Here is a 25,647-nt window from a genome sequence, read left to right on the forward strand (position 1 = left end):
GAGATTGAGTTTCTCTTGAAAAGTTACCGGGATAATACTATTATATAAACATATGTGAAGGCATCAACTAGATTAATTCATTCAACAGGTTACTAAAGTATTTATTCCCTAATATGGATAGATGAAACTGAATAGAGTAACACAACTGTTAGTATATCATCTACGGAGTAATGCTACCGAGAGTGAGACATAAGAGGATGGTCAGGTTGACTTTGGACGGACTGTAGAATGGAAAGAAGGTTCTATTCTTAATTCTCAATTAATTCTTTTTTTTTATCTCTCTTTCTTTCTTCCTGGCAGTGAATGCAAGGGGTATGCTGTTGTTACCCTATTGCTGCCTCGAACGAATGAGTAGTCAGCAACGAATCACATGCACGAACTGCAGCCTGTGGCTCAGGCTGCCTTCACCGCCGGATGCCTACGCTCGCTGCCTCGCAGGCTCCCTCAAAAAAAAAATTCCCCTCTGATTCATATCCTGCATCCCCCGCGTTTTCGCCTTGTCTAGTTCTTCCCATTTACAGATCTCCTCTGACGTGCTTCCTTATGGAATCTCCTCTGTTTCATCATCTTCCAATCGATCTGTATCGACCCACCGTTCCTCTAGGATAGCACATCAACCTTATCGATTTGCGCGCCGATACCTTATCGCTAGTATTATCGCTAGTATTCCTTCGATAACTACGGAGATAACTACTCCGTACATTACATCCCTATCTATTGTTTTAGCCAGCGCTATATCGCTAGGCAGCTTCTCTTCTTGAGCAGCTTCGGCTGCCGCTTCTTTTGAACCTTTTATTTTTATTGTCTCAGAACTTTTGGCATTTTGTGTCGCCGCCATGTACGATCTGCGGCGTCAGGCCCTCGAGAGCGGCAAGACCGTCTCCCGCAAAGCGCGGTCCCGCGAGGCCTCGCGCTCCAACTCCCGTGCTGCTTCAGCACAAAGCTCCCGTCAGAATTCTCGCCAGTCGTCTCGTGTGGCGAGCAGATACCCTTCTGACGATGAGGACAATGGCGTTTTTAGTGATGATACCGCATGGAGGTAGGTTCTTTTTTTTTTCTTTCGGTTGGCGGTTCGGGATGATGTCATCTACGTCAATCACAACCATCGCCATGCTAACTTCGGTTGCAGTACCACATCGCTCAACGATTTGGCTGATAACCCAGAGGTTGATAATCCCAACTGGGAGGAAGAGCTGGCAGCCCGGATCCAGGAGATCTTGGATCGCAAGCGCAGCAGTGTCCAAGGTCGCGAAGAATCGCTGTCCGCCTACTGTCGTCTCTCGAAATACCACTACGTAGAAGAGGAGATCCGGGCCCACGTTAAGGACTTATTGAGCGCCTTTTCGCGGAGTATCAAATACGAGTCCAGTGTGCGCGAAACAACACTTGCTCTTCGAGCCCTCGAGCTCATTGCCATCACCGCCAATGACAACACCATCTATGAAAATGTCGAGCCGCTCCTCACTCGAACCATTCGGAACTCGACGTCCAATCTCGTCAAGGCTGCCGCCATCCACTGTCTGGGCAGCTGTACGTTTTTTGGCGGCGCTGGGGAGGACGATCATCTCGAGCAGATGAACTTTTTCTTGGATATCATTGCCTCGGACGGTCATTCGATTGACGCCGCCGACGACGCCGGCAGCGTGACTGCAGCTCTTCAAGAATGGGGGTTTCTGGCAACCGAAATTGATGACTTGGAAGGCGAAAGCGAAGAAGCCATTGAAACGTTCATCGATCAGCTCGAGAGCAGTGATCCTGGCGTCCAGATTGCCGCCGGGGAGAACATTGCCTTGCTGTACGAAAAGAGCTACACGCCGCAAGAGGACGACGAGGAGGACGAGGGACATTCTGACGACGATGACGCCTCCGTATTATCAGCGGGAGACCCGGACGGGCCGAAACTGGTCAAGCGATATAATGCTTACCATAACACCCCGCAGCTGGAGCGGATATTGCAGTCGCTCGCAACCGTCTCGGGCAAGCGCATCAGCAAAAAGGATAAGAGGAGTCTCCACAGCAACTTTGCGTCGATCCTCACCACCGTTGAGAACCCTCGCCGGGGACCGATGTACAGTACCGCCATCGACCAGGGGACGAACCAGCACTATGGCAGCAAGTACACGGTGAAAATTGGACAGGAGGGCGTGATGAATATTGACCGTTGGTGGAAATGGATCCGCCTGGCGGCGCTGCGCCGGATCCTGCAGGGTGGATTCGTGGAGCATTACTATCAGGGGAATCGCGCGGTCTTGGATAATCTGCCAGTCATGATGCGCGATGCGCCAGTCGATCGTGCCGGTGCGAAGAAGGCGGCCAAGAACCGGAATTCAGCCCGCAGGATGGCTTTTGACGATGAAGACGACCACTAACGACGAACACGAGCGACGGCATGATTCTTGGTATTGGCAGAGGGTTGGTCTTTTGCGTTTGATTGAATACATACGTATATTGGCACGATTTGGTCGGATATGGTCCTGTAATTACTGCATGCATGCATGCCTTTGAGAGACAAAGACATAAATCCCGGAAATAAAGAGATTTTTAGGGGATGCAATTTACTCGTCTTTCTGACAGATGACATCCTTTGCAACACTTAAAGTGTTCTGTCTTGTACGCTTTGCTACTTACCCCACATAAAAAAAAATGAAGTGAATTGAGGAGGACCACCACCACCCAGACGACTGCGGTATTCTCATATCTGCCATCAGGCTCAGGCTCACATCACGCGGCGGTACTGTACTACACTGAGCGAGTCATCGGTACACTCTGTTGTCACATTTGCCCATCTGAATCCACGTCAGGAGATATAGCCACGGAATTGGAGTGAAACGCATGGCAAAGAATGACCATTCGAGTCGTTGATGAGATGAGGGGAAAAAAAAAGTAAAAAAGAAAAAAAGATAATAAATCCTTCCATTTTATAGAGAAATAAGAGAAGACGGGTGTTTTGTTGTGTGTTGAGATAGATCCATGGATAAGGTCTATCGTGGTTAATTAAGCTTACCGGGCAGGGATGATATCCGGGGCAGTCATCATCCTTATCACCTGGCTCCGTTTTTATTGTCGATGATCTATCTCCTCACTGCCAGGTACTGTGCGTTAGGTACCTAACTAACTTCTGTGATAACTCGAACGAAACTGACAGCCAATATCACTATTGAAATAAGACATTCATCATGCCCCATCAAATGAAACCTACTTCTGGCAATGCATGTATGCATGTATTCAGCCTAATTAACCGTTTTTTGTCTCTTGCAATAATACCCACTCTAGCCAACTGCATGGTAGCTGAAAGGTACTTCGTATTTCTCCATTCGACGAATTTGCGTGCGGGGTTATAGGCTAAAACGTCACTCTACAGACTAGGACTATACGGAGTACAGTTTAACAATGATGACTTATAAGACGAGCAGTTGGGCTATGATTGGACAAATACGACATGACGAGATATATTAGGGCGGTCGTCTGCTGCCCATTCAATGGCATGGTCAGACTGACGATGATGATGAATATCGTCCACCATTTCGATCGTCATGTTGGTTTCTCTTTTGGCTCTGTTTGCGGTATGGCTGCTGGGACAGATCTTTGCTTTGCCTCATCTCCAGCATGATGAGCGAGACAAGCGAGAGCTATTGCAGGATCTGGTACCGCACCATGGAATAAACAAATGAATCTAGCTTACTTTATGCAGGTAACATGGGACGAGCACTCCCTTTTCGTCCGCGGCGAGCGCATCATGCTCTTCTCAGGGGAGTTCCACCCCTTTCGACTACCTGTCCCGGGATTATGGCTCGATATCTTCGAGAAGATCAAAAGCATGGGCTTCACAGGCGTCTCGTTCTACACCGACTGGGGCCTACTGGAAGGGAACCCGGGCCACGTCGTCACCGACGGGATTTGGGCGCTCGATGAGTTCTTCCGCGCAGCCAGCGAGGCTGGGATCTACCTCGTCGCTCGTCCCGGGCCTTATATCAATGCTGAAACTACTGCCGGCGGGATCCCCGGCTGGGTCCTCCGTATCGAAGGCACAATCCGCTCGACGAGTCCGGACTATCTCAATGCGACGCAGAATTATGTCTCGACAATTGGCAAGATCATTGCTAAAGCGCAGATCACGAATGGTGGACCGGTCATCATGGTCCAGCCGGAGAACGAGTACACGTCCTGGCCTGGCGTGATCGATTTCCCGGACGCCATGAACCGCGAGTACATGGCGTTTGTGGAGAAGCAATTCCGAGATGCGGGGATCGTTGTTCCTTTCGTCGTCAACGATAACCTTGTTGCAGGATACTTTGCCCCTGGAAGTGGGCTTGGAGCGGTGGATATCTATGGGATTGATGCGTATCCTCTTCGTTATAACTGCAAGCAATCGCCTTGGCATCATCTATCCATCCATTCATTCATCCACCAGCTAATCTGACTCAGGTGGAAATCCATATGTCTGGCCAACGTCCCGATTTCCGCAGGGATGGCAGATCACTCACAAGATGGAAAGCCCAACGACGCCCTTTGCTATCGCCGAGTTTCAAGGAGGATCAGGAGATGGATGGTACGTTCCTCACTCAAGCTACTCGTATTGGAAGAGCGCTGACGTCTTCAGGGGCGGCGTGGGCGAGGATCAGTGCGCGATCCTCGTGAATGAAGAAGCCGTCAGAGTCGTGTACAAGAACAACTACAGTTTCGGAGCGACTCTCTTCAACATCTACATGGTAGGATCACAATCTTCACGATGAGAGCAGGAATAAGCTGATACTAGCAGACGTACGGCGGCACCAACTGGGGCAACCTGGGCTATGAAAACGGCTACACCTCGTACGACTACGGCGCAGCCATCGCCGAAGACCGCAGTATCTGGCGCGAAAAGTACAGCGAGCAGAAACTGCAGGCGAGTTTTTTGAAGGTGTCGCCGGCATATCTCACGGCGACTCCTGGAAACGCCGCGGATGGATCCTATACTTCGACTGACGCCATTGCAGTCACTCCGCTGTTTGGCAATGGAACTCGAACAAATTTCTACGTCGTCCGACATGCCGATTTTACGTCGACGGCAAACACGACCTACCGACTTAGCGTGTCGACCAGTGCTGGGAACGTCACGATCCCGCAGCTCGGCGGCACCCTCTCGCTGAATGGGCGGGATTCGAAGATCCACGTTACGGACTACGATGTCGGCGGCATCAACTTGGTTTATTCCTCGGCAGAAGTTTACACCTGAGCGAAAAGCGCCGGCTCAGGTCGGGTGTTGATCCTCTACGGAGGAGCAGGAGAGACCCATGAGGCGGCCTTTTCGGCTGAGCTGGGAACACCGGCCGTCGTCGAGGGCGCCGATGTCATGATTCGCAGACGAAGATCTACACGGGTGATGCAGTGGGAAGTCACATCTGCTCGGCGCGTAGTACGAATCGGAGATCTCGAAGCCTACCTCCTCTGGCGCAACGACGCGTACAACTACTGGGTGATGGAATTGGCAGCGCCAGAACCAATTGCGAACTTCACCTCGCCGTCAAAGGACCTGGTTATTGTCAAGGCTGGGTATTTGATTCGCAGTGCGGCGATTGTTGGTGACGAGCTGCGGTTGGTAGGAGATGTCAATGCGACGACTGATGTTGAAGTCATATCGACGCCTAGTGACAGCGTTCGGGATATTGTTTTCAATGGCGAATATGTGGAAACGTCGAGGTCCAAGAACGGGAAATTGTCAGCGACTATACCCTACGAATACCCTTCACTCGCCATCCCAGACTTATCTCGTCTCGAGTGGAAGTATCTTGATTCATTGCCTGAGATCCAGCCATCATACAACGATGAACACTGGACGTCGTTGACGCAGACCTGGACAAATAACCCACGCGATCTGACGACCCCGACGTCTTTGTACGCCAGTGACTACGGCTACCACACGGGATCGCTGATATATCGCGGCCACTTCGTCGCCAACGGCCACGAATCGACACTCTTCTTGAACGTCTCCGGCGGCACTGGCTTTGCACACTCCATCTGGCTGAACGACACCTTTCTCGGGTCATGGCTTGGCGATCAATCTCTACAGACCTACGCGCAGAACCTTTCCTTCCCCAGTACGCTATCTGCTGGAACGCCGTACGTCCTAACCATTCTGATCGACCACATGGGCCAAGACGAAGAAGCCCCCGGCACAGACGCAATCAAGTTTCCGCGCGGCATCCTCGCCTACGCCCTCAGCCACCATGACACATCCGACATCACCTGGAAAATGACCGGCAACCTCGGCGGCGAGCAATACCGAGACCTCGTCCGCGGCCCGCTGAACGAGGGCGCCATGTACGCCGAGCGCCAGGGATATCATCTCCCTTGTGCGCCGGACTCGAACTGGACTGTCGCCAATCCAGTAACAGAGGGGATTGCGCGCACCGGCGTGGGGTTTTATACCACGTCGTTTAGTCTGAACATTCCGGAGGGATATGATGTTCCGATGAGTTTTGTGTTTAATCGGTCGGTAGACGCGGGAAACAGCAGCAGTGACAGCAAGGGAATCAACTATCGTTGTCAGCTGTATGTGAATGGGTATCAGTTTGGGAAATACGGTATGTCATGTACCCGTCAGGGTAGTTTGAGTTTTTTTTTTTAAGTTCTTCTTTCCTTTCCCTTTGAATACCCCAGATCTTTCTTTCCATCGATCCTTTTCCCTAATTTATCATTATTAATGGCATCTAGTGAACAACCTCGGCCCCCAAACCTCCTTCCCCGTCCCAGAAGGCATCCTCAACTACAACGGAACCAACTACGTCGCAATCACTCTATGGGCCCTAGACCCCAACGGCGCCAGAATCCACGGCGGACTCGGGCTCGTCCCGTCTTTCACGCCCGTCCGGTCCGGGTATCGCAAGTGCGGGAGGGTGCTTACTAGGTAGGTTGGCATCGTAGATTTCAAATGGTTTTGGAGGAGATGAGAAATATAATGTTGGTTGGGGTTTGTTTGGTTTAATCTTGGTTTTCGTGGGTATACAGTTCACTAAAGAAGAATGAAGAATCGCCTACCAGCTATACTATAAAACGTTGTTTTGCGTTTGTACAGTACACACTGTGAAGTTGCTGTCAAAAAGAAACAGTATCTATAAAAATATACCATACCAAATTCATGAAATAATAAAATCTACCTACCTATCCCTTGTTCAAAGTGAGAAATATATGTATCTTATATTACTCGCCTTTCGGTGGTATCGTATAGGCGTATCGCACGAGGTAAATGGAAAAGAGCAACGAGAGAGCTCCCTTAAGGGTAAAAACCGCTTGAGGGAGTCTTCAACAAAGGTGCGTAATAAAAGGACTCTAAAAAGGATGTAGGGAGCACAAGCGGGCAGATTGGCCATCCCACAATATCTTAGTGGGCTTTCCCAGTCTGAGGGTTTTCTGAGGATATTCACTACTCTGAGTAGGGTTGTTGAGTCTTACTCGATCGACGAGTAAAAATTCTCTAGGCTTTCCCTAGAGCTCATGTTATTAAGACATGCTACCATTAATGGGGCATCCATGCATGAAGTGATGGGTTGTCCTTAACTACACGCATGGATGGTCTGTAGCTATAGATCTGTCGGGTCGGTGGCTACTCCACGTGACCATACTCGCTATATCGTGGATGGTCTGCAAGTGTCGCTACCTGCGACAGTAAGGGAGACAAATATATTACTTACTAAGGGATAATAATAGTAAAAACTATAGCAAGGAGTATAAGGAGGGAGCCTGCCTGGAAAGTGGATAGGCTGAAGAGCGTATCATAAAGAAGATTATAAGTAGGCAGCCCACCTAACAAGTAGATGATAAAAAAAACAGGTACCTATAATAGTAGGTATCTACCTAGGCCTAGGGACAAAGAGTCCAGCCATCTGACAGAACAGGTTACGTATTTTCTCTTCGGAGTTGAAACCAGTCGAGCGAAGCCGAGACCTGTACTGTAAGGCTTGTGAATATGAAATGAAATTTCATGTTATATAGGCAAGCCATAAAGTACCTAGTTCATGTTCAGTAAGAAAAGAAGCTGGTGTCATGGCAACTCTTTTTGGCCGAATCTGCAACAGCTCTAGGTTACGGAAGGTGTCGAAAGGCTTGTGATGGATGACTTGGATTGATGAAAGTCTCCAAGTGAAGCCAAAGGCTATTGCTAGATAAAATATAGGAATATAAGGTTTCTAATAAGTACCTATCTAGTAAGTCTAGTTCTCTAAACTCCTTCTACCGAAATTCTAAGAAGTGACTAATACGGAGTAACTTATAACAGTTTTAGATCTAATAAACTAGATTAATAATAGGTTATATCGAAGCTAATTACTATAACTTAGGATCCGGAGTTCAAGGAAGGGGGATATAGAGTATATCTTATATATATATATATATATATATACAAAGGAAGAAAGAAAGAAAGGAACAAAAGTATATATAGCCCTTAATAAGTGATAGGTATACATATATATATATATATATTAAAGCTAACAATCCCTATTCTTTTTTCCCCCCTCAGATATATATATATAAAGACTACTCCGTCCCCCGTACCTACCTAGATATCTAAGATGCTGCTTACTTGACGAGATTTTTCTCTCTCCTCGGAGTTTAGCTCCATCAAAAATAAGGGGGGTTTTTCGAGAAATTTAACCAAGTGTCTTTTTTTTTTTTTTTTGGCATAGAGACGGGCTACTCCTATTGTTATTATTATTTCATCAAGAGAAGAGTCTGCAGAGAGAAAAAAAAAGTTGAGATCAATGTATCGTGTAGCGTATATATACACACGCCATTTATGTATGTAACCTTGATCAGCCAGCAATTATCCTGCTTATTTACTCCTCTCCTTAAAGACAAGCTGCAATGGCGAGACCGTAAAGGTGAAGGTGTCCCGCGCCCCCTGGTCAAAAGCCACGCCGTCTTCGCCCGGCGCAAAGGCGATGTCGAAGTTCAGTGCGATGCGCGAGAGAACGCTCCGCAGCTGCATCAGAGCGAGTTGTTTGCCGACGCAGGAGTAGGGGCCTGTCGCCAGTTAGCAAAGACTTGAACTGCAACATGGGCGAAGATAGAAGAGGAGGTTAAGAAAGAAAGTCAACTGACCAATCTGAAAAGGGAAGAAAGCCTGCTCATTCAAAATCAATCGCCCCGTCTTCTTCTCCTCAGCCAGCCATCGCTCAGGCAGGAATTCCGCCCCCCGCGGGAAGTTCCGCTCATCCCGCTGGATGACATACTGCGGAACCACCATGTTGGTGTCGCCCGGAATCCACACTTCGTCGATTTGAAGACCACTGGCTGGCGTCACGCGCGGCTGACCGCTCGGCACGGCGGGTTTCAGGCGCAGCGTCTCGTTGATGATGGCTTCGAGGTAGGGGAGATCCCTGACTTTGTCGTAGCTGAACGAGCTGTCGCCACTGGGGAAGACCTCGTCGACGTGTTTCTGCAGCTGTCGGTAGACGGTGGGGTTGGAGGCTAGGTAGTATAGTGCGTTCGCGAGGGTCACCCCTGTGGTATCACTAATCCGCCGTCAGAGGATGGTTAAACGGAAAAGTGTGCTGTGACTCACCTTCCTGCGATGATGATGAGGCGTCCATCCTCGTCGAGTGCCTTGTCTCCCGGTGGAGCAGACTGGTCATTCTCGTCTTTCGCCTTCAAAAGCCAGGAGATGACATCGGTGGGCGTCTCAACGCTGCCAGCGCGCCATTTCTACAGTACTATAAGCGAGCAGCCTAGTATCGTACGGCGTCTGACCTACCGATTTCTTCTCCTCGACCTGCTGGGCACAGTAATTCATGAACAGTCCATAACTGCCGCTGAGCCCCGGGATCGACCCCAACAGAGATAAAAGCCATGGAACGGCGCTGAGGATCCCGATGGCCGACATTTGATCATGCAGGCCCTTGATCGCCGAGTGTTCGGCCGCGTCTTCCAGCTGGTGGAAGTCCTTGTCAAATCCAACCAACCCCATCACGTCAAAGGTCAGGTACATGGTCCATTGAGTGATGTCAACGGGTTGCTGGATGCGTGCTCGCAGCTGGGAGATCAGGACATCAACCTTGGATCGGACCCGTGGTTCATAGGTAGCAAGGGCTGTATAGGATGACTGTCAGTCACCTGATAGATAGAATGTAGACAGACTGTCTCACCTTTGATGCTGAACCCCCGATCCCAGGCTCTTCGTCGACGGCGATGCACGTCGACGTCGCGGGTGGAGTTGAGAGATATCTTGGTCACATCATCCGATACCTGGCTATACCACGTCGACCGCAGGCAAGGCGAGTTTGAGCCGTAGATGGCGTGGACGGCCGACGGCCGTATGATGGATATTTCGCGCGGTCCTGACGTGATTAGCAGGCATCCATTGGGCTAGAAGCAATGACCTACCCGTCCGGACAAAGTCTCCATACTTGCGGTGCATCTTCTCCAATTCGAGATGATACTGCAGCGACTTGGACGCCAGCCCCATGGCGTAGAACCGACTGAGCTTGGCACCCCATGGTCCCGGGAATCGTCGCAGCCGATGGAAAAACAGGCGGTAGATGGCGATGCTGGCGAACAGGCCGGTGTTAAAGCACAAGCCTGCCAGCGAGGCCCTCGCCGTGGCAGACCACCAGCTGAGGCCGTATTCCGTCGCGTAAAGTCCGACCAAGCAGGCCCAGGTGGCCGTGTAGATGCCCAGCAGACGCCAGATCCGGTAATCGATCTCAATGGTCCGGATGCAGAGGTGGAAGGTGACTCCAAGGGCGGCAAAGGTGATGGCGATCCTCGCGGGATCGAGGCTCAACAGGCTCGATTGCAGTGCAAGCATTGTGGTGAACCCGAGAGGACTTGGGTGAGGCAGGAGAAAAGGTGCTCAACGAGAGTTGGAAATGCTCGCTAGTATTTCTGCTGGCTATTGGAAGCCTGCTAGGCCGAGCATGAGATCCATACTCCTAGTCCGGGGAACTGGAATTTGGACGAGCGGGGTCTGTTGGCGCAACACAGGACAGCAGTTCGTGCCTGCATCGAACGACTGACTAGCAGGGACTGTCCATCCCAGTGGGCTCGCTGCTGCAGTGTTAGTGTGGTTTGTGCAATGATACCGATCCAGACGAGTTCGTCAGGTGACGGGTCCCGTTTCGTCCATTCTGCGATTCCTGACGAATCTCCCTGCCGATAATTCTTCTCACCAAGATCCCGGTACCCAGAACGGTCGTTTCTCCGATGAATATTAATCTCTCCAGGAGCCTGGAAACTGGAGTAGGTCCATCTCCCGGCATTTCACCGGCACGAGCTAATCGATCACTAACAGCCCTAGGGTCCGTGAGCTGGCCACTTCGGCGATTTTAACCGCCTCGCTTAACCGGGTCGACGAGCCCTAAGGAGTCCAGCCAGGCGGTTTACTCCGGAGTACAGCGGTTTACAGCTGTTTACAGGTCCAGACAGGAGGTGCATGCTTATCGAGACGTAAGCTTTTGCCGGCGTCCGCCCCGGATCACGGCCCGTGGGCATCGGCAGAAGTTTGTGCTCCATCCTACGAGCGCATATACTTCCCATTGATCTATACCCTTGCTGCGCCGTAATGTCCGGAAAAAATAGTATCGTCTAGTTGTCCCTAGCCATCCTGCCGTGTTATGTTCCTGCTGTCACAACGGCTGTATCCGAGGACTTCGATGCCAGACGCACAGTAACCGTGGAAAAATGTTGATATGGGTTGATACAGATGGGAGACTCGAGGACTGCTTGACTGGGCGAGTTCTTTGCTCCAGTGTCACCAATTTGCCATCGACAAGTGCATCAAGTACTCCGGTCATATATCGATCATTCTAGACAGCTGGCAACGATGCTAGTGCGAGACGGCTCGCCTGGCTGAAGGATCACGCTATTATTAGGAAAGCCCAACACGAGCTGCACCACCATGGAGTGCTTATGCTTACTATGTGAAACTGGGATCGATGTACCAAGTAGGCAGGTGTGTATCGGTGCACTGGGTACTCCGTACCGTCTGCTAGGTTAGGTGATCTCCACAGGAAATCCCCTTACCATCGACATCCAAATATGATGTTCTCTCACTTAAGTACGACAGACCTTCTGGAGTAATTTCTGCGTTGCGGTCGTCACAGCTGGTGTAAGAAGGATCTGCCATCAGATTTTTTTTTTCTCGTATGAGGGCAACACCATCAACATGTTTGAATCGCTCCGACCGGTGGCCTATGGAGTCTCGACGGTGTTTTATATCCTCTCGACCATCACGATTCTGTTGCGCATTTACTCCCGGGGGTTCATCATCAAGAGCTTCGGCTGGGATGATAGGTGTATGACTGCCATTCTGGTGAGCAATTGACTCTTACTGCAGTACTGCTACTTCCTACTTGCTGAGTGCTGACGTCCACAGTTTTTCAACACCGCGCAGCAGGCTCTCCTCTACATATTCTTGCACTATGGTGGTGGACTGTATGTCACCCGTCTCGTTATTCCACTGCTCTTACTTATCACCATCTGCAGACACATCACCCTCGTCAGCCCCAAGGACTTGATGATACTGATCAAGGTATGCATTCGTTTCCTCCGCCGCAAGCACGAGTTAACGTCTGGCAGTGCCTTTTTGCCGAAGAAATCTACTACATCTGGATGCACTTCATCATCAAAACCACCTTCTTACTCTTCTACCTTCGCCTCGCGCACAAGCCGTTGTTCACCTACAGCGTCTACGCCACCATGGCCCTCAACGGCGTTCTCACCCTGACTATCTGGTTGATCTATTGTTTCCAGTGCACGCCCCACGCAGCGTTTTTCAACCCAGCCGCCTATCCGGATGCGACATGTCTTCCCAAGTCGATCACCTATTACCTTGTAGCTTCATTTGTGAGTTCTCTATAAAAAAAAAAGACCGACCGTTCCTGCTAACTGCCACAGAGCATCTTGACGGATTGTATCATCTTGGCCCTGCCCATCCACTCGCTGATGAGCATCCAGGCCAGTCTGCGCCGCCGACTCCAGCTGATCACGCTGATCACCTTCGGGGGCTCGGCTGTGCTGGTCTCCTTCCTGCGGTTGATCGTCCTCCACCAGTTCGACGTCGACCCGGACTTCACCTACACGCTGGGCAAGATGGTCATCATCTCCGCTATCGAATTGGATGTAGCCATTATGGCGGCGAATGCGCCGTCTCTGAAGGCCGTGTGGCTGAGACATATCAGCAAGAAGCCCCTGACTGAGACGCATCCATTGTCCTATCCGAATGAGGGTAGTCGGTCGCATGAACTGTCCGGGATATCATCCAGCAGCAAGGGTAAGAGGAAGAAGTTGTCGATGAGCGGGAAGGCAAGCACCTGTCGCCCCTAAAATTTAACCGTCGAACTGGGTTGGAAGCATGCTGACAGACCATCGACAGGAACCAGAACAATGGCGCACCGACTCGGAGGAAGAGCTCTTCCAGAAAAAGGACGGCATCGTAGTGACCTCCTCCGTCGGTGTCCAAAGCCACCGTAACGGCACCCCATCGTCCGATGACCTGAACTGGCCATATTTCGAGTTCAAGAAGGACAGAGCACCAATATAGACGTCCAGAGACGTGATCTAGCATCCACCTGACAGTGATTTCTGGGGGGCAAACAAAACAAAAGGAGGCATTTTGTTGTGTTTTTACTGTACACATAGATCGGGAAAGAAGCACATGCACATGCATATGCACATAGATGCATACGTGCATGCTTGGCCTGGGTGGGTGGTCAAAAGTGTTTTCAACATTTCAACAGTACTTAGTTTGAGTCTTGGTCTATAGACTCTACGGATGTACATACATGTAGATGATATGGTGCGGTACAAAATAGATAGCTGTACCGCAATGCGATAAAAAAAAGACGAAAGAAAATGTCTATCTGATATTTCGTGTCCCGAAAAAAAAAGGGCTGCACTATATGTGATTTCTTTTGGTCAGTATTATAGAAAATACGGCAAGGAATAGGGCAGTGAATATGGCAAGATCTATAGCATAGTAACATAACCTATATCACTTGGCCAGGAATAATAAAGCTATATAGAAAGAAAGCTATAATACCGTAGGCATTCCGCCTAGAAAAGAAATACTCCTATATAGTGGTGAATCAGAGGAAATAGCGCTAGCATGGGCATTTTTGGGTAACACCAGGTCCTTTCTCTTCAAGCCAGTCGAGCAAAGCAGGCCGTTTATGCTTTGTTCATTATAATATAGAGCTATATAGATTGATATCCTAACTCGCATGTACAGTACAGTACTACTTTGACTACCCCCCAAATTCATACTTGGGCTGCCCTCTCGCATCCGTCGGCTTGAACCGAAACATGTGCCCTCCCTCATCATCCGGCTGCGCATTCGGCCGTCGATCTTTCCCACTCGCCACGTAGATGATATCGTGGTTCTTCCCGCCCCAGGTGGTGCAGGCGGGATTCCGGGCAGAGAAGATTATGTCCTTCAGGTGGCGACCTTCGGGGCTGAACACCATCACGCGGTTGGAGTCGAACATGGCGATCCAGAGGTTGCCATTCGTGCTGGAGACGCAGATTAGCATGTCTACAGACGTGGTCAAGTGACGTCTGCTTACTCCACGACCATCCCGTCTGGCTCGCCAAAAGATGTGCGTCGGTCAATCAGCAGCCGCTTGTTGGAAATGTTCCCCGTCTCCAGGTCAAAGTCAAAGGCAAAGACCATCATGGCCACCGAGTCGTGGAAATACACTGTTGAAGTCAGCATGATTGATACTCAAGGTGAGACAGGGGAAATTACTGGTCTTGTTGTCTGGACTCCATCCCAATCCGTTCCCACAGATAATGCCGCCGTCAATCATCAGATGCAGACTTCCATCCGGATCGTATCGCCAGAGCCGCCCCCGAGGTCTCCCATAGCTGGCAGGCAGCTTGTTCGGACCGTACGCCATGGCCTTCTTGTCGATCTCAGCCAGCCAGAAGCGTCCCTTCGCATCGATGCCGCCGTCATTGAAGCGCAGCTCGTCCCGCTGGTCCGTCGGGATGATCTCCTTGACGACCTCCATCTTCCCCGTCTCCTCGTCGATGAAGCAGACCCCCTGGTAGTAGGCAGCGATGTAGCTGCCGGGCTTGTTCTTGCGGAAGAAGGCCACGGTGACGCTGTCTTCGAGCTGCAGCACGCGCGCCTCCCCGATCGCGTCGCCCGTGTCGGGGTCAACCTTGAGGATGTACAGCTCCGGCGGCTCCGACAGGCAGTCCACCCAGTGCAGCGTCGAGTCGCTGGCGCGGTAGATGGGCGCTTCTCCAAGCACCATGGGGCCCTTGGGGCAGTGGTACCAGGCTTTGCCGCCGTCTATCACTTCCAGTCCTGCCATGATGGTGTACTAGATGGCTCTGCACAGTTACGATTCTTCTTTTCTATTTAATCCATCAATTCATCTCACTTATCGCGAACCTTCTCCACCTTACCGCAACGATACGCCAGCATCCATCAAGTGGGATGATCGAGAACGGGGTCTCCACGTGACCGCCCACGCAAGATTGCCATCCCGCGCAAGGGAGAAGCTGGATAAGCTGGATAAGCAAGGGTCAGCGTCGACAGGCTTGATATTGCAGCTGATATGCAGCTCAGACGGCACGATGGATATAATAATCGCAGAAGATGCCCGCTCTCAGGGCCGAGGGTCCACTGGATTAGCTGTGGTCATTACATGATTACATGATATGTATTCCAGGTGGGCCGTCATGTCATCCAGCAAATCTGACGGATCTGATGGATCTCGCTGGGCTCGTTTCAAGCATGCATTTACCTCGTGGCATGCCTTCCACGATGCCATCCGGCTGAAGAGTGCGTCTTCGATCCTGGTCAATGAGGATCTCCTGCCGTCGCCGCTGGAGCGACAGACCTGGACGGCGTGGAATTTCTTCGCTTACTGGTGAGTACAACCTCACAGAGACACTGTACATGTATAATATAATTGACACAAGCTGAGCAACAGGTGGAGCGAATCATGGGCCGTCTCGACCTGGTCCGTTGGCTCCTCGCTCATCGCGCTGGGCGCGTCCGTCCGCGATGCCCTGCTCGTCGTGCTCTTCGCCAACGTCCTTTCGGCCGTGGTGATTGTCTGCAACGGCAGGGCGGCAGCGCTGTACCACGTCGGCTACCCGGTGCTGGCGCGGGTGTCTTTTGGCATCTATGGGTCGTATTTCTTTGTCTTTTTGCGGGCTCTTCTGGGCATCATCTGGGGTAAGCTTTTTTTTTTTCCAAGTCAGTCTAGTCTAGACTCCAGCAATTGACGTTGTATAGGCGGCGTGCAGCTCTATTTCGAAGGCCAGTTCATCTCCATCTGTCTCCGGTGCATCTTCCCCAGTTGGACGAGGGTGCACAATGGGATTCCGGCGGTAGGCCTGTTCTATAACGTAGGTACATACATAACCAAGCTAACTAAATTCCTTCCAGAACCAATATGTCACCACACAGGTCTTGATCGGCTTCTTCCTGGCCTTTGTCTTCACCCTGCCCCTGATGTTCATCCACACGACCAAGATTCGGCATCTATTCAGTATCAAATCCGTCGTCTTTCCCCTGGCAGGCATGGGGATCGTCTGCTGGGCAACAACTGCCAACGGAGGCGTCTCTGCGGACAAGCTCGTGGACGAATCTCTCAGACCGGCGACGTCGATCTTCGCTTGGGGTCTGGTATCCCAGTTCAACGCCGTCATGGGGGCGAATTCAGCGTTGCTCGTGACGGTGCCCGATCTTGCGCGCTACTCCAAGACACGAAATGCGCAGCTGTATGGCCAGCTGTTAGGCTTGCCGTTGGCGGGGACGGTGTGCTCTGCATTCGGAATTATCACGACGGTATGTTCTTACAACAGATGAAGCAGCCAAATCTAACCGACACAGTCTGCAGTGAAAAACATGTACGGCGAAGCGTTCTGGAATCCGTACGACCTGTTGAACGGGATTCTGGACCACTCATACACCTCCAAGGCTCGGGCTGGCGTGTTCTTTGCGTCAGCGGCCTTTGCGTTCGCAACGGTGGGGACATCAGTCGCGTGCAATATTGTCCCGTTCGCTGCGGACATCACCTGCCTGGCTCCGCGATATGTCAACATCGTTCGGGGGCAGTTTATCTGTCTCGTCGTCGCTTTTGCGATTGTACCTTGGTACGTCTCCATCTGAAGCCACGGCTTGCAGTCAATCAACACAGTTAACCTGAACGGCGCACTGATTTAAATTGATTCCAGGAGAATCGTCTCCACAGCCAACGGCTTCCTCAGCTTCCTAAGCGGCTACTCCATCTTCCAAGGCCCCGTCGTCGCCATCATGATCGTCGACTACTTCCTCGTGCGACGGGGCAACCTCTCTCTCAGCGACCTCTTCAGCCAGTCGTCTTCTGGACGGTACTACTACACGAGGGGCGTGCACCTGCGGGGAGTCGCCGCCTTCGTGATCGGCTTCCTGCTGCCGCTGCCGGGGTTCGTTGCTAGTTTTGGCAATGTCAGCGTTAGTGCTGCTGCCACGGACATGTTCGATCTCGGCTGGGTGCTGAGCTTCTTGATGGGCGGGGTGTCGTATTGGGTTATCTGTTGGCTGTCAATGACTCTAAAGGACATTAATAATAACCTCGCCTTTGAAGAGCAGGTGCCCCAGCGCATCGAGGGTAGTGGCCATGGGACGTTGATTGTGGATGGCACAGAGATTGTCGTCACGGCACAAGAGGATGCTGAGGATGAGGCGAAGGGGGTCAAGTCGAAGCTTTCTGTGTAGGCTGCAGCCCTCGTCAGAGGACACTCTACCACCGCCGGCATGACTTTTAGTTTTTGTCTCGTAGATCTTTAAGTACATCTTTAACCGGTCTTTATACGTATAGTGACGTTGTCATGCTGTTATGTTGTGTATGACTTCTTCTTCTTCTTCTTCCTCTTCTTCTTCTACTACTACTTATTAATTAAGGCTTCGCTCCAATATCAATTGATTAATTAACCATCATTAGTTATTAATATCACTAGTTACATATACCTTAGTAGGGGCATACTATTTTTGTCTATTCCTCTTTATAGAGCCCGATGTTTACCAATTAGATATATTTCTGTTTTTGAATTATTATATTACATAGTAACGTACTCGCCATTTACGATACACCGCAAAAAGGTTGCAACCACAACACAGTTGATTATTTCTCCATAACCATATGGTACATATTTTCCTGAATTTGAAGATTATATATAAAAATTAATTATTAAAATGGATTGTAGTACATATTAGAAATCAACATGGTTACTAAGTCCCTTTTTAGTACACTAATATTATTTAATATTTAACCTTGATAAGTTGACAAAATTATATATAAATAGTATTTAGAGATTTTTATTTTTTTTTTAACTTTCAGATTAATGTTCTAAATCTTCTATGTAGAAAAAATCTGTTTATTAAATCAAAAAATGGCATATATTATTGTGATCAAATTATATCGGCTTTAAGCAACTTCATCGGAATAATATTTATTTAAAACCAACTTGAATTGGAAAATTCTCCATATAAAACGAAGGATTAGTCAATTTTTTATTATATAGTTATTGTATTAATACTCTGACTATTATGACTACTTTCAGGAAATTTATTATAAAATGTGCAAATATTGCAGGCAAAGTTGCAAACTTTCGCGTCTAAGTGTATATACATGTCTCTTCTTACTTCCTTAATTCCATCCTTTCTCTGTCTCTCTCTCCCTTTTTTTCTACTGTTTTCTCTTCCTTCCTTTCTTCCTCTTCTTTTCTTTTTCTTTTTCTTTTTCTTTTTTTTTCTTTTCTTTTCTTTTTTTTTCCCCCTTTCACTCTCCTGAATGTAACGTCAGGCTAGTACACGTATAGAAGTGGCGTAAGATAGCAGCGAGCTAGCAGACGCTAAACAGATTTGGCGATAACGATAAGCTATGATATACTAGATTTCTACTCTCGAGATGTCATCTAGAATAGTTGTTCGCTCAATTCTTCAGAAGATTGTTGTCGCGCATATGGAATCCAGGTATACATCCTGCTTGGTCAGCTGCACCGCCACATGCTGATTCAGCATTCCGCGGGATGCCGTGGATCTCTCCACTCGCATTTGCTCATACCCAGGCTTCAATTCGCCTTCAATTCGATGCTCCAGCAATTGGATTACTGCTTCAATTGCAGCAGACATGTCGGCCGACAGCCCAGGGGAGAAGAAAGTCTCTGCGTGGTTGCGACCGAAGAAGTCGCGCCAGAAACTGCGCAAGCGTGGGCCAGCATCGCTCACCTCAGCCAGCAGCACCAGTCTCGTCAGTCGTCATGGTCACGCAGGATACGATGATGATGCGCCTCCTGTTCCACTGGCGCCGTTGCAGGCCCATCGCCTGAAATACAGAGAGGCAGCAGCGCGTCTGGACACGCAGCTGGGCGAGAATCGCGACTATACGGCGATGCTGCATGCCCTGGGCCTCCAGGAACCATTCGATTCCAACCAATCAGCGCAGCCAGAAGAGGCTGAGCAGCGACCGCCAGGAGAGCCGGCCATCGCCAGCCTGTCGCGCGATCTCTGGCAAAAAGTGGCCGACTATCTCAATCCCAAAGACGCCGCCAGCCTGGCCCTCGCCAGCAAGACGTTGTATCGTCGCCTAGGCTGGAGGCCATTCGCCGCCTTGAATCGCCCCGAGAACTATGAATACAAGCTGGAGTTCTTGGTCCTGCTGGACCGACATCTGCCGCACCATCTGCTCTGCATCCCCTGCGCGAAATATCATCGCCGCACGCAGGAAGGCCACGAGCAGCTGCAGCCTGCTCATGTGCTGAACCCGCTCTTCAACTGCCCTAATGCGCGCAACATGTTGCGGTCGCCGCCGCGGCATCGCATTTCCCATGGTCGTACGCTACCCTTCACCTTTGTCCAGCTGGTGATGCGCGCCCATCGTTTCTCGGAGCGGTATGGCATCTCCCCCGAGTCGCTCGCCCGGCGCTGGCGACATGAGGGCTGGAGCTTCAGCACGCGCTACCACATCCACAACGGCCGTCTGCTGATGCGGGTCGTCAGCTCGACTTTTGCCGCGCCGGGCCTTTCGCCCAGCGCGCAGCGCATGCTGCTCTTCTCTCGCGAGGACTACTGGCCGTACTTCTCCGTGTGCGCCCACTGGCGGGACGGCGAGCTGATGAGTGTGTGCAAATGCGCCCTCAGCCACATCCCCAAGCCGCGCGCGACAGCCGGGTACCAGCGCATCGAGGCCCGGGTCAAAGACGCGCTGGCGGGGCGGAGCTACGATCCCAACGCCGTCGCCAGTCTCTGCGGACACTGTCAGCCCATGCGCCGCTGCCCGGAGTGCCCGACCGAGTACCTCGTCGAGATCAAACTGACGGAAGACCGGGCGGACCCGAAGAGCATCCACTTCCGCCATGCCATCGTCGTGACGCGGTGGAGCGACCTGGGCGACGGGACGACGCCGTTCTCATCGCGCGAATGGGCGGCATGCAATGGCGCGAGTAAAACCCCGTATGACTCCTTCGCGGAGATCGGGAAGCGCGCGATCTCAGGCATTTTCGAGTCGGCATTCACGCACGACACTATCCCCGGCCGGCGGATCATGTCGTTGAATCCGACGGGGAAGAAAGGCGGGGAGGAGAAGGATGATTGGTATTGAGGGAGGTTTTCTGATTTGGTTGACTGGTTGATGATGACTGAAGATATGACGAATTGAATGACCTATAGAGAGATAGTACTGCAGTAGACTGGCCTACACTACGGAGTATTGACGACTATTTTCGGAGAAGGGTTTCCAACCATGTTTTTTTCCTTTTCTTCTTTTTCTTCTTCTTCTTTTTTTGTTCCTTTCTACTTGTGCTCCCAAGAAACAAGGAGATTACGAATTATCAAGATTGAATTTGAATGCGAATGAGAAGGGTAATTAATACCTAACCTAACCTAAAAGGCGTGGAGTACCTAATACTGGCCAATATTAATCAAATAGATGTCTTGTCTTTTCTTCTCTTGTCGTAATTTAATTGGATTCAATCTAATTTAATGATTGCCAACATGATTTCAAGGCAAGGCTGTCTCATTCAGTCAGTCAGTCGTGGTAGAGTTCGAATCCAGATTGGAGCGAAGAAAAACAGCATCCAAGACTGAACTAAATGGAGCAGAGCAATCATAGGGGGCTAACAACCAACAGACCACACTAAGTAAATAAAGTAAAATAAAGAAAAGGGGGAAAAATAAGGAAGATGGGAGAAGAACAGAACAAAAACAGAAAAAAAACAAGATAGGCTTTTCATATTACAAGTCAAAAGTTCGGTCTGCCCCCATACATATTCAATGAATGAAGGGATTTTCCATTCCATCACCTAAGCACCTTTCTTGTTGGAGTCCTATGTATACGATCTAATTAATGGATAGTGCCTTATCTATCTATAACCCTGTAAGATAAGATAAGATGAGATAAGATAAAAATTTTTCGTCGCATCTTCCGCAGATAATATCTCTTCTTCTTGTTCTTCTTCTCCTCCTCCTCCTAGGACCAAATCTCTCTAATGTCAATCAATTCTTGCTAGGGTAGAAGATGGAAGAAGGAAGATGGAAATCAGGAAGGAATACTAACTAGGTACCCACTACTAGTCTTGCAGTTTATATAAAGGGAGGGAATCCCTTCCTTTCTTCTTTCTTTCATGCTCTAATATTGGATCTATAAAGCTTCAATTTTTTATCAATCAATCTATTTTATCCTGTTTATACAAAATTCAATCCAAACATGGTTATGTGATTTATCATTATATGATTAACAGTTTAGAATGTGTAGCCTAATTTGATATGATTGATAAGATAACTTCTGTTCAGGAAACTGGCTACCGGACTAGCGAGCGGATGTTGTTTCAAATGATTTGACTTGACTTGATTTCATTTTTGGGAACATTTCCTTGGCCTTCCTTCACAGAAAGTTTTCCAAGTCTCGATCATACAGGAAGGCCTTCAGAGAGCTTTCTTCCCCAATGTTCATCCTTACATACAAACGAGAGAATTATGTATGTCCTCCTATCGGATGACCTTCCGCACAGTACATAATGATGGGAAAAGTCACGACGCCGCCGCCGCAACAGCAAACTGCGCCGCACTGGCCACGTTCTCCGCGTACGTCAGATGCGGCAAGAGGATGAGATCCCCATCCTGGCAGATGTCGTCTCCGGTGTGGCAGTAAGTGTCGACTTTGGACGAATCAACGTTGGGGATGGGTTGGCCGTCGTCTGGTATCGTCAGCAAGCTTCATTCCATCCTTGCAACATGTGTATGTGTGTATGTCTACTCACCTGGATCACCAAAGAGAAGCACACTACTGATCCATGATGCTGTTTCAGCGGGAAGCTGGGAGATGGCGTTGTGGACAATCTGGCAGCCCTGCGAGTACCCCGAGGCGATGAGGTTGGTGTTGGGACAGTCGGAGTATGCTTGTTGGATTTGGGATGCCCTGTTGTTTGTGATGTCAAGTTAGTCGCCATCGAGTTCGACCTCGAAGAGAAAAAAAAAAGAAATTTCTTCATACATCTCCGCACTCCCAGCCGGATCTCCCCCCTCTAGATACCCCTCCACACTCGCCGCATAGTCATTCACCCCCTGAATCGTCAACGCCGAGCTGCCCACCAGACTCTCAAGGGCATCGAAGAGCGGCGGGCCCACGAGAATGCCGACGTTGCCAGGCTCGCTGGTCCCACGGGCGAAGATGATGGTGTATTCGGTGCATGCTCCCCCAAGCTCGTTGTACGTCGTTTGGTCGCCCGTCAGATCGGCTAGGTCCTGCTCGAAGTCTGTCAGGACGTCGACGACGGCTGTGATGGTGCCGTTGATTGCGGGGAGATTGGCGAGGAGGATGCTTAGGAATTCGTTTAGAGGGGTTTCTCTAGCAGTAAGATCGAGATTGCTGTTCCCCCTGGCCTTGAGACCGAAAGTGAACAAGGGAGATGCCCCTGTCAAGGTGGAGAAGGGGATGGATAACAAAGACCAGATTGAGAACTTCATGATTTTAGATTTGTATGTTTCACAATAGTCACTGATCAAATTGATTTACTGTCTCTCTGCCTATCAACAACAGCCCTGAAAAGAAGCATACAACAGGCCTTTAAATAAACGACGACCAAGTTCAGCCCCTCCTCCCACCCCAAAACTCCAAGATCAGATAGATCCCATGACCTTCGGTATTGGAGGTTTAATGACTCTATATCAAATCTTCACATGCTTGTGGCGTCTGTAGATGTACATATTTCCATGTATTTCCACCATTTTAGCTCGTTGCGGGGTGCATAGAAATGCGGGGTGTGGAGAAGGCCAGTCCAGTAGGCCAGTATACGTAAGTGGGTAAAGTAAGTATAGGCCTACCTCGGCGAAAATACCAGAAACAGAAACAAGCACCATCAAAGATGTATGGAGGTAGTATGATGACGTTCCATCCATCCATCCTTTTTCTGCTGATTGAGGGGTTTGGAAATTGATCCCTCCGTTAGACCGGCGAATTTCATATTGGTTGATGTGTCTTGTCGTGACGAGTCGTGGCATGGCCTGTCGAGTCATGTCACAAGAAGCAGAACTAAAACAATAATAGAGAAAATATACCGAGTTTTAATAAACTGATGCATGTCATGACACATGAAAGCACACCTAGCCAGGAGTAAGGAGCAGGCAAAAAGCCGAGGCTGGCGTTCAGACTCGGAATGACTGTCCGTAGCCAAGGGTGAGAGAGAGGGGGAGAGAGATTGAAGACGGTCTATTTGACCGACTAACACTAGATAGAACTCCCACTTCATAGACAGACTAAATAATAGAACGATGATATAGAAGGAAGATCAAAGTCACGAGAACCCAGGCCGAGGATCTAGAAACTAGGGGGTTGATCAGATTCTATCTTGTTCGTTGTCTCTCAGATCACTATTTACTACCCACGATTTGCCTTATTGCTCGAGTTTATTAGAGGGAAGATTCCTTTAACCTAGAACTAACTCCAGGGTATCTACATGTACAGCGTAATGGATAGAATATTAGAGGCAAAGTTTAAGTTTATAGCTAGAAGATTAGATAGCTAAATACGCAAAAGGCGAATAGTAACATAAGATTAAGCGAAGAGGGAGAGCCACTTCTTAGTAAATAGGGGAGATATAATATTTACGTTGGCCATGATATCGATACATTTCTGAAATATAAGTAACACCACTACCAATTACTATTTTCTTCAAAACCACCTAGTAAATATTTTGTAGTACTAAGCTCCATTGTTACCTTTTTACTTGTTTGTATTTGAGATTGACATGCCTGTATATAGGTCTACCTACCTATTTCATTCATCTTTGAGAAGAGACCCCAGCGATGAGGTGCGATAGATGAATGAAGCAAGATGACCTGTTTTCCTTACAATCAAATCGACGTTCCCCATTAATTTAGTCACTGTTTCGCATAAATCTGAAGCAAACTACTTCTCTGATTTGACTACGATATTGCTTCCCTAATGCCCATTTTATTATTATTATAAGGCAGGCAATAAATCAGTAATAATAATATCCTACCTGTCTGATCTATCTATAGCAAGATTAACCCGTAATTAGAAGTACTATTCGCTAATACCACTTAGTCTTATAGCCCTTACTATTACTAGGGAAAGACAGTTATAGGAGGCATGCAATCCAAGGCCTTATATTATAGGGGAATTGTAATATAAGCCTCAACATAGGATGGTCACGGGACAGAGGAATAAGGTAGAATGGGTCTACCCCTTCTTTTATCCTTTTATCATGCCAAGTATATAATAAGAGGGTAGGAGTATCAGTAGTACTATACTACTCTAAGGGTTTTTCCGCGTGTTGAATGGTGCTGAGTGCACAGCGATTAGCTGTGGTGAACGTTGAGAGATTATGAGTCCGGCTCATAGTAGTTTGACCAAATCAGTCAAACTACCGAAACCAGACCAGATGGATGTCTTGCTTACCGAGGAGGTCATAACGAAGAAATGGGCAGCCAGTCAATACTGGCAGACTGACAAAGAGACCTACCTGCCTGAGTAGCATCTCCAGTGATATGGTTTCAAAATACTCTGGGAGATCCCGAACGTAGGCGAATAGCAAGAGGCGGCTGAGGTCGTCGAGTGAAGGAACTCTGAGGGGGCGTTGAAGCCATAAATTACCGTAGCCGACCACGGCGCCAGCGCACTGGTACTTGTCACAGATCAGGGACAGATTTTCCAAACACTTTGGACTTGGGTTTTGAGGGATCTCATGCGACCGGTGATGGATAACTGTGCAAAGAACGATGAATGCTTCCGTGTTGTCTGCCGGTAGTGGAATGGTAGACGGCTCCTCCGATCTCTGTCGCTTTGAATTGGGGCTTAAACATGGCCTCAAATACAAGAGACACCAATGAGAGGACATTGGAGGGCACGAGCAGACGCTCTTTGCCCAACTCCAGGAGGACATCTCCCTGAGGATCAAACACAAGAATCGTGTCGGTCTTTGCCTCTGCGTCCGTAGAGTCGTCCATCGAGGAAAGGTAGGTAGCAAATGATGAACGAATGGAACGAAGATGAAGAAGCTGAGGTTCACTCGCTGAGACGGTTGATAGCACGATCTCAGAGAAGGAGCTGACAGTCTGTCATGGGAGATTTTATGGCCAGACCGGACTAAGCCTGGTTTGGAAAGAAACGAGCGAAGACTACTGTCATAGCTTTCGCAACAGCAGATATATGTAGC

At 49.3% G+C, this 25,647-nt stretch overlaps 10 protein-coding genes across 10 annotated transcripts; 6 read left to right on the forward strand and 4 right to left on the reverse strand.

The window, feature by feature from the left end:
* Nucleotides 1-836: 836 nt before the first annotated feature.
* On the forward strand, nucleotides 837-2,369 carry VTN77DRAFT_9209 (uncharacterized protein; the record flags this gene model as incomplete). Its single annotated transcript, XM_069425792.1, has 2 exons — nucleotides 837-1,039; nucleotides 1,130-2,369. 2 exons carry the CDS (start codon nucleotides 837-839, stop codon nucleotides 2,367-2,369), a joined length of 1,443 nt encoding a protein of 480 aa, XP_069274070.1.
* A 1,133-nt stretch (nucleotides 2,370-3,502) lies between these two features.
* VTN77DRAFT_9210 (uncharacterized protein) lies at nucleotides 3,503-5,215 on the forward strand (the record flags this gene model as incomplete). Its single annotated transcript, XM_069425794.1, has 5 exons — nucleotides 3,503-3,535; nucleotides 3,692-4,361; nucleotides 4,426-4,549; nucleotides 4,601-4,709; nucleotides 4,760-5,215. The coding sequence occupies 5 exons, from the start codon at nucleotides 3,503-3,505 to the stop codon at nucleotides 5,213-5,215; spliced, it is 1,392 nt and encodes a 463-aa protein (XP_069274071.1).
* Nucleotides 5,216-5,332: 117 nt separating this feature from the next.
* VTN77DRAFT_9211 (uncharacterized protein) lies at nucleotides 5,333-6,890 on the forward strand (the record flags this gene model as incomplete). Its single annotated transcript, XM_069425795.1, has 2 exons — nucleotides 5,333-6,563; nucleotides 6,694-6,890. 2 exons carry the CDS (start codon nucleotides 5,333-5,335, stop codon nucleotides 6,888-6,890), a joined length of 1,428 nt encoding a protein of 475 aa, XP_069274072.1.
* Nucleotides 6,891-8,806: 1,916 nt separating this feature from the next.
* Nucleotides 8,807-10,780, reverse strand: VTN77DRAFT_9212 (uncharacterized protein; the record flags this gene model as incomplete). Its single annotated transcript, XM_069425796.1, has 6 exons — nucleotides 8,807-8,997; nucleotides 9,076-9,488; nucleotides 9,539-9,678; nucleotides 9,728-10,062; nucleotides 10,119-10,310; nucleotides 10,357-10,780. 6 exons carry the CDS (start codon nucleotides 10,778-10,780, stop codon nucleotides 8,807-8,809), a joined length of 1,695 nt encoding a protein of 564 aa, XP_069274073.1.
* A 1,356-nt stretch (nucleotides 10,781-12,136) lies between these two features.
* Nucleotides 12,137-13,513, forward strand: VTN77DRAFT_9213 (uncharacterized protein; the record flags this gene model as incomplete). Its single annotated transcript, XM_069425797.1, has 6 exons — nucleotides 12,137-12,283; nucleotides 12,347-12,405; nucleotides 12,457-12,502; nucleotides 12,550-12,816; nucleotides 12,868-13,243; nucleotides 13,335-13,513. 6 exons carry the CDS (start codon nucleotides 12,137-12,139, stop codon nucleotides 13,511-13,513), a joined length of 1,074 nt encoding a protein of 357 aa, XP_069274074.1.
* A 703-nt stretch (nucleotides 13,514-14,216) lies between these two features.
* VTN77DRAFT_9214 (uncharacterized protein) lies at nucleotides 14,217-15,290 on the reverse strand (the record flags this gene model as incomplete). The annotated part of the gene is made up of 3 exons (XM_069425798.1): nucleotides 14,217-14,481; nucleotides 14,535-14,667; nucleotides 14,717-15,290. 3 exons carry the CDS (start codon nucleotides 15,288-15,290, stop codon nucleotides 14,217-14,219), a joined length of 972 nt encoding a protein of 323 aa, XP_069274075.1.
* A 370-nt stretch (nucleotides 15,291-15,660) lies between these two features.
* On the forward strand, nucleotides 15,661-17,689 carry VTN77DRAFT_9215 (uncharacterized protein; the record flags this gene model as incomplete). Its single annotated transcript, XM_069425799.1, has 6 exons — nucleotides 15,661-15,851; nucleotides 15,915-16,162; nucleotides 16,223-16,317; nucleotides 16,376-16,777; nucleotides 16,823-17,085; nucleotides 17,167-17,689. The coding sequence occupies 6 exons, from the start codon at nucleotides 15,661-15,663 to the stop codon at nucleotides 17,687-17,689; spliced, it is 1,722 nt and encodes a 573-aa protein (XP_069274076.1).
* Nucleotides 17,690-19,103: 1,414 nt separating this feature from the next.
* VTN77DRAFT_9216 (uncharacterized protein) lies at nucleotides 19,104-20,573 on the forward strand (the record flags this gene model as incomplete). Its single annotated transcript, XM_069425800.1, has 1 exon — nucleotides 19,104-20,573. One exon carries the CDS (start codon nucleotides 19,104-19,106, stop codon nucleotides 20,571-20,573), a length of 1,470 nt encoding a protein of 489 aa, XP_069274077.1.
* A 1,427-nt stretch (nucleotides 20,574-22,000) lies between these two features.
* On the reverse strand, nucleotides 22,001-22,936 carry VTN77DRAFT_9217 (uncharacterized protein; the record flags this gene model as incomplete). Its single annotated transcript, XM_069425801.1, has 3 exons — nucleotides 22,001-22,167; nucleotides 22,231-22,388; nucleotides 22,464-22,936. The coding sequence occupies 3 exons, from the start codon at nucleotides 22,934-22,936 to the stop codon at nucleotides 22,001-22,003; spliced, it is 798 nt and encodes a 265-aa protein (XP_069274078.1).
* A 1,810-nt stretch (nucleotides 22,937-24,746) lies between these two features.
* VTN77DRAFT_9218 (uncharacterized protein) lies at nucleotides 24,747-25,438 on the reverse strand (the record flags this gene model as incomplete). The annotated part of the gene is made up of 3 exons (XM_069425802.1): nucleotides 24,747-24,794; nucleotides 24,955-25,110; nucleotides 25,253-25,438. 3 exons carry the CDS (start codon nucleotides 25,436-25,438, stop codon nucleotides 24,747-24,749), a joined length of 390 nt encoding a protein of 129 aa, XP_069274079.1.
* Between the last annotated feature and the right edge of the window lie 209 nt (nucleotides 25,439-25,647).

Source organism: Rasamsonia byssochlamydoides (assembly GCF_041956645.1).
Source record: "Rasamsonia byssochlamydoides strain NRRL 3658 unplaced genomic scaffold VTN77scaffold_84, whole genome shotgun sequence".
NCBI classification, from domain to species: domain Eukaryota; kingdom Fungi; phylum Ascomycota; class Eurotiomycetes; order Eurotiales; family Trichocomaceae; genus Rasamsonia; species Rasamsonia byssochlamydoides.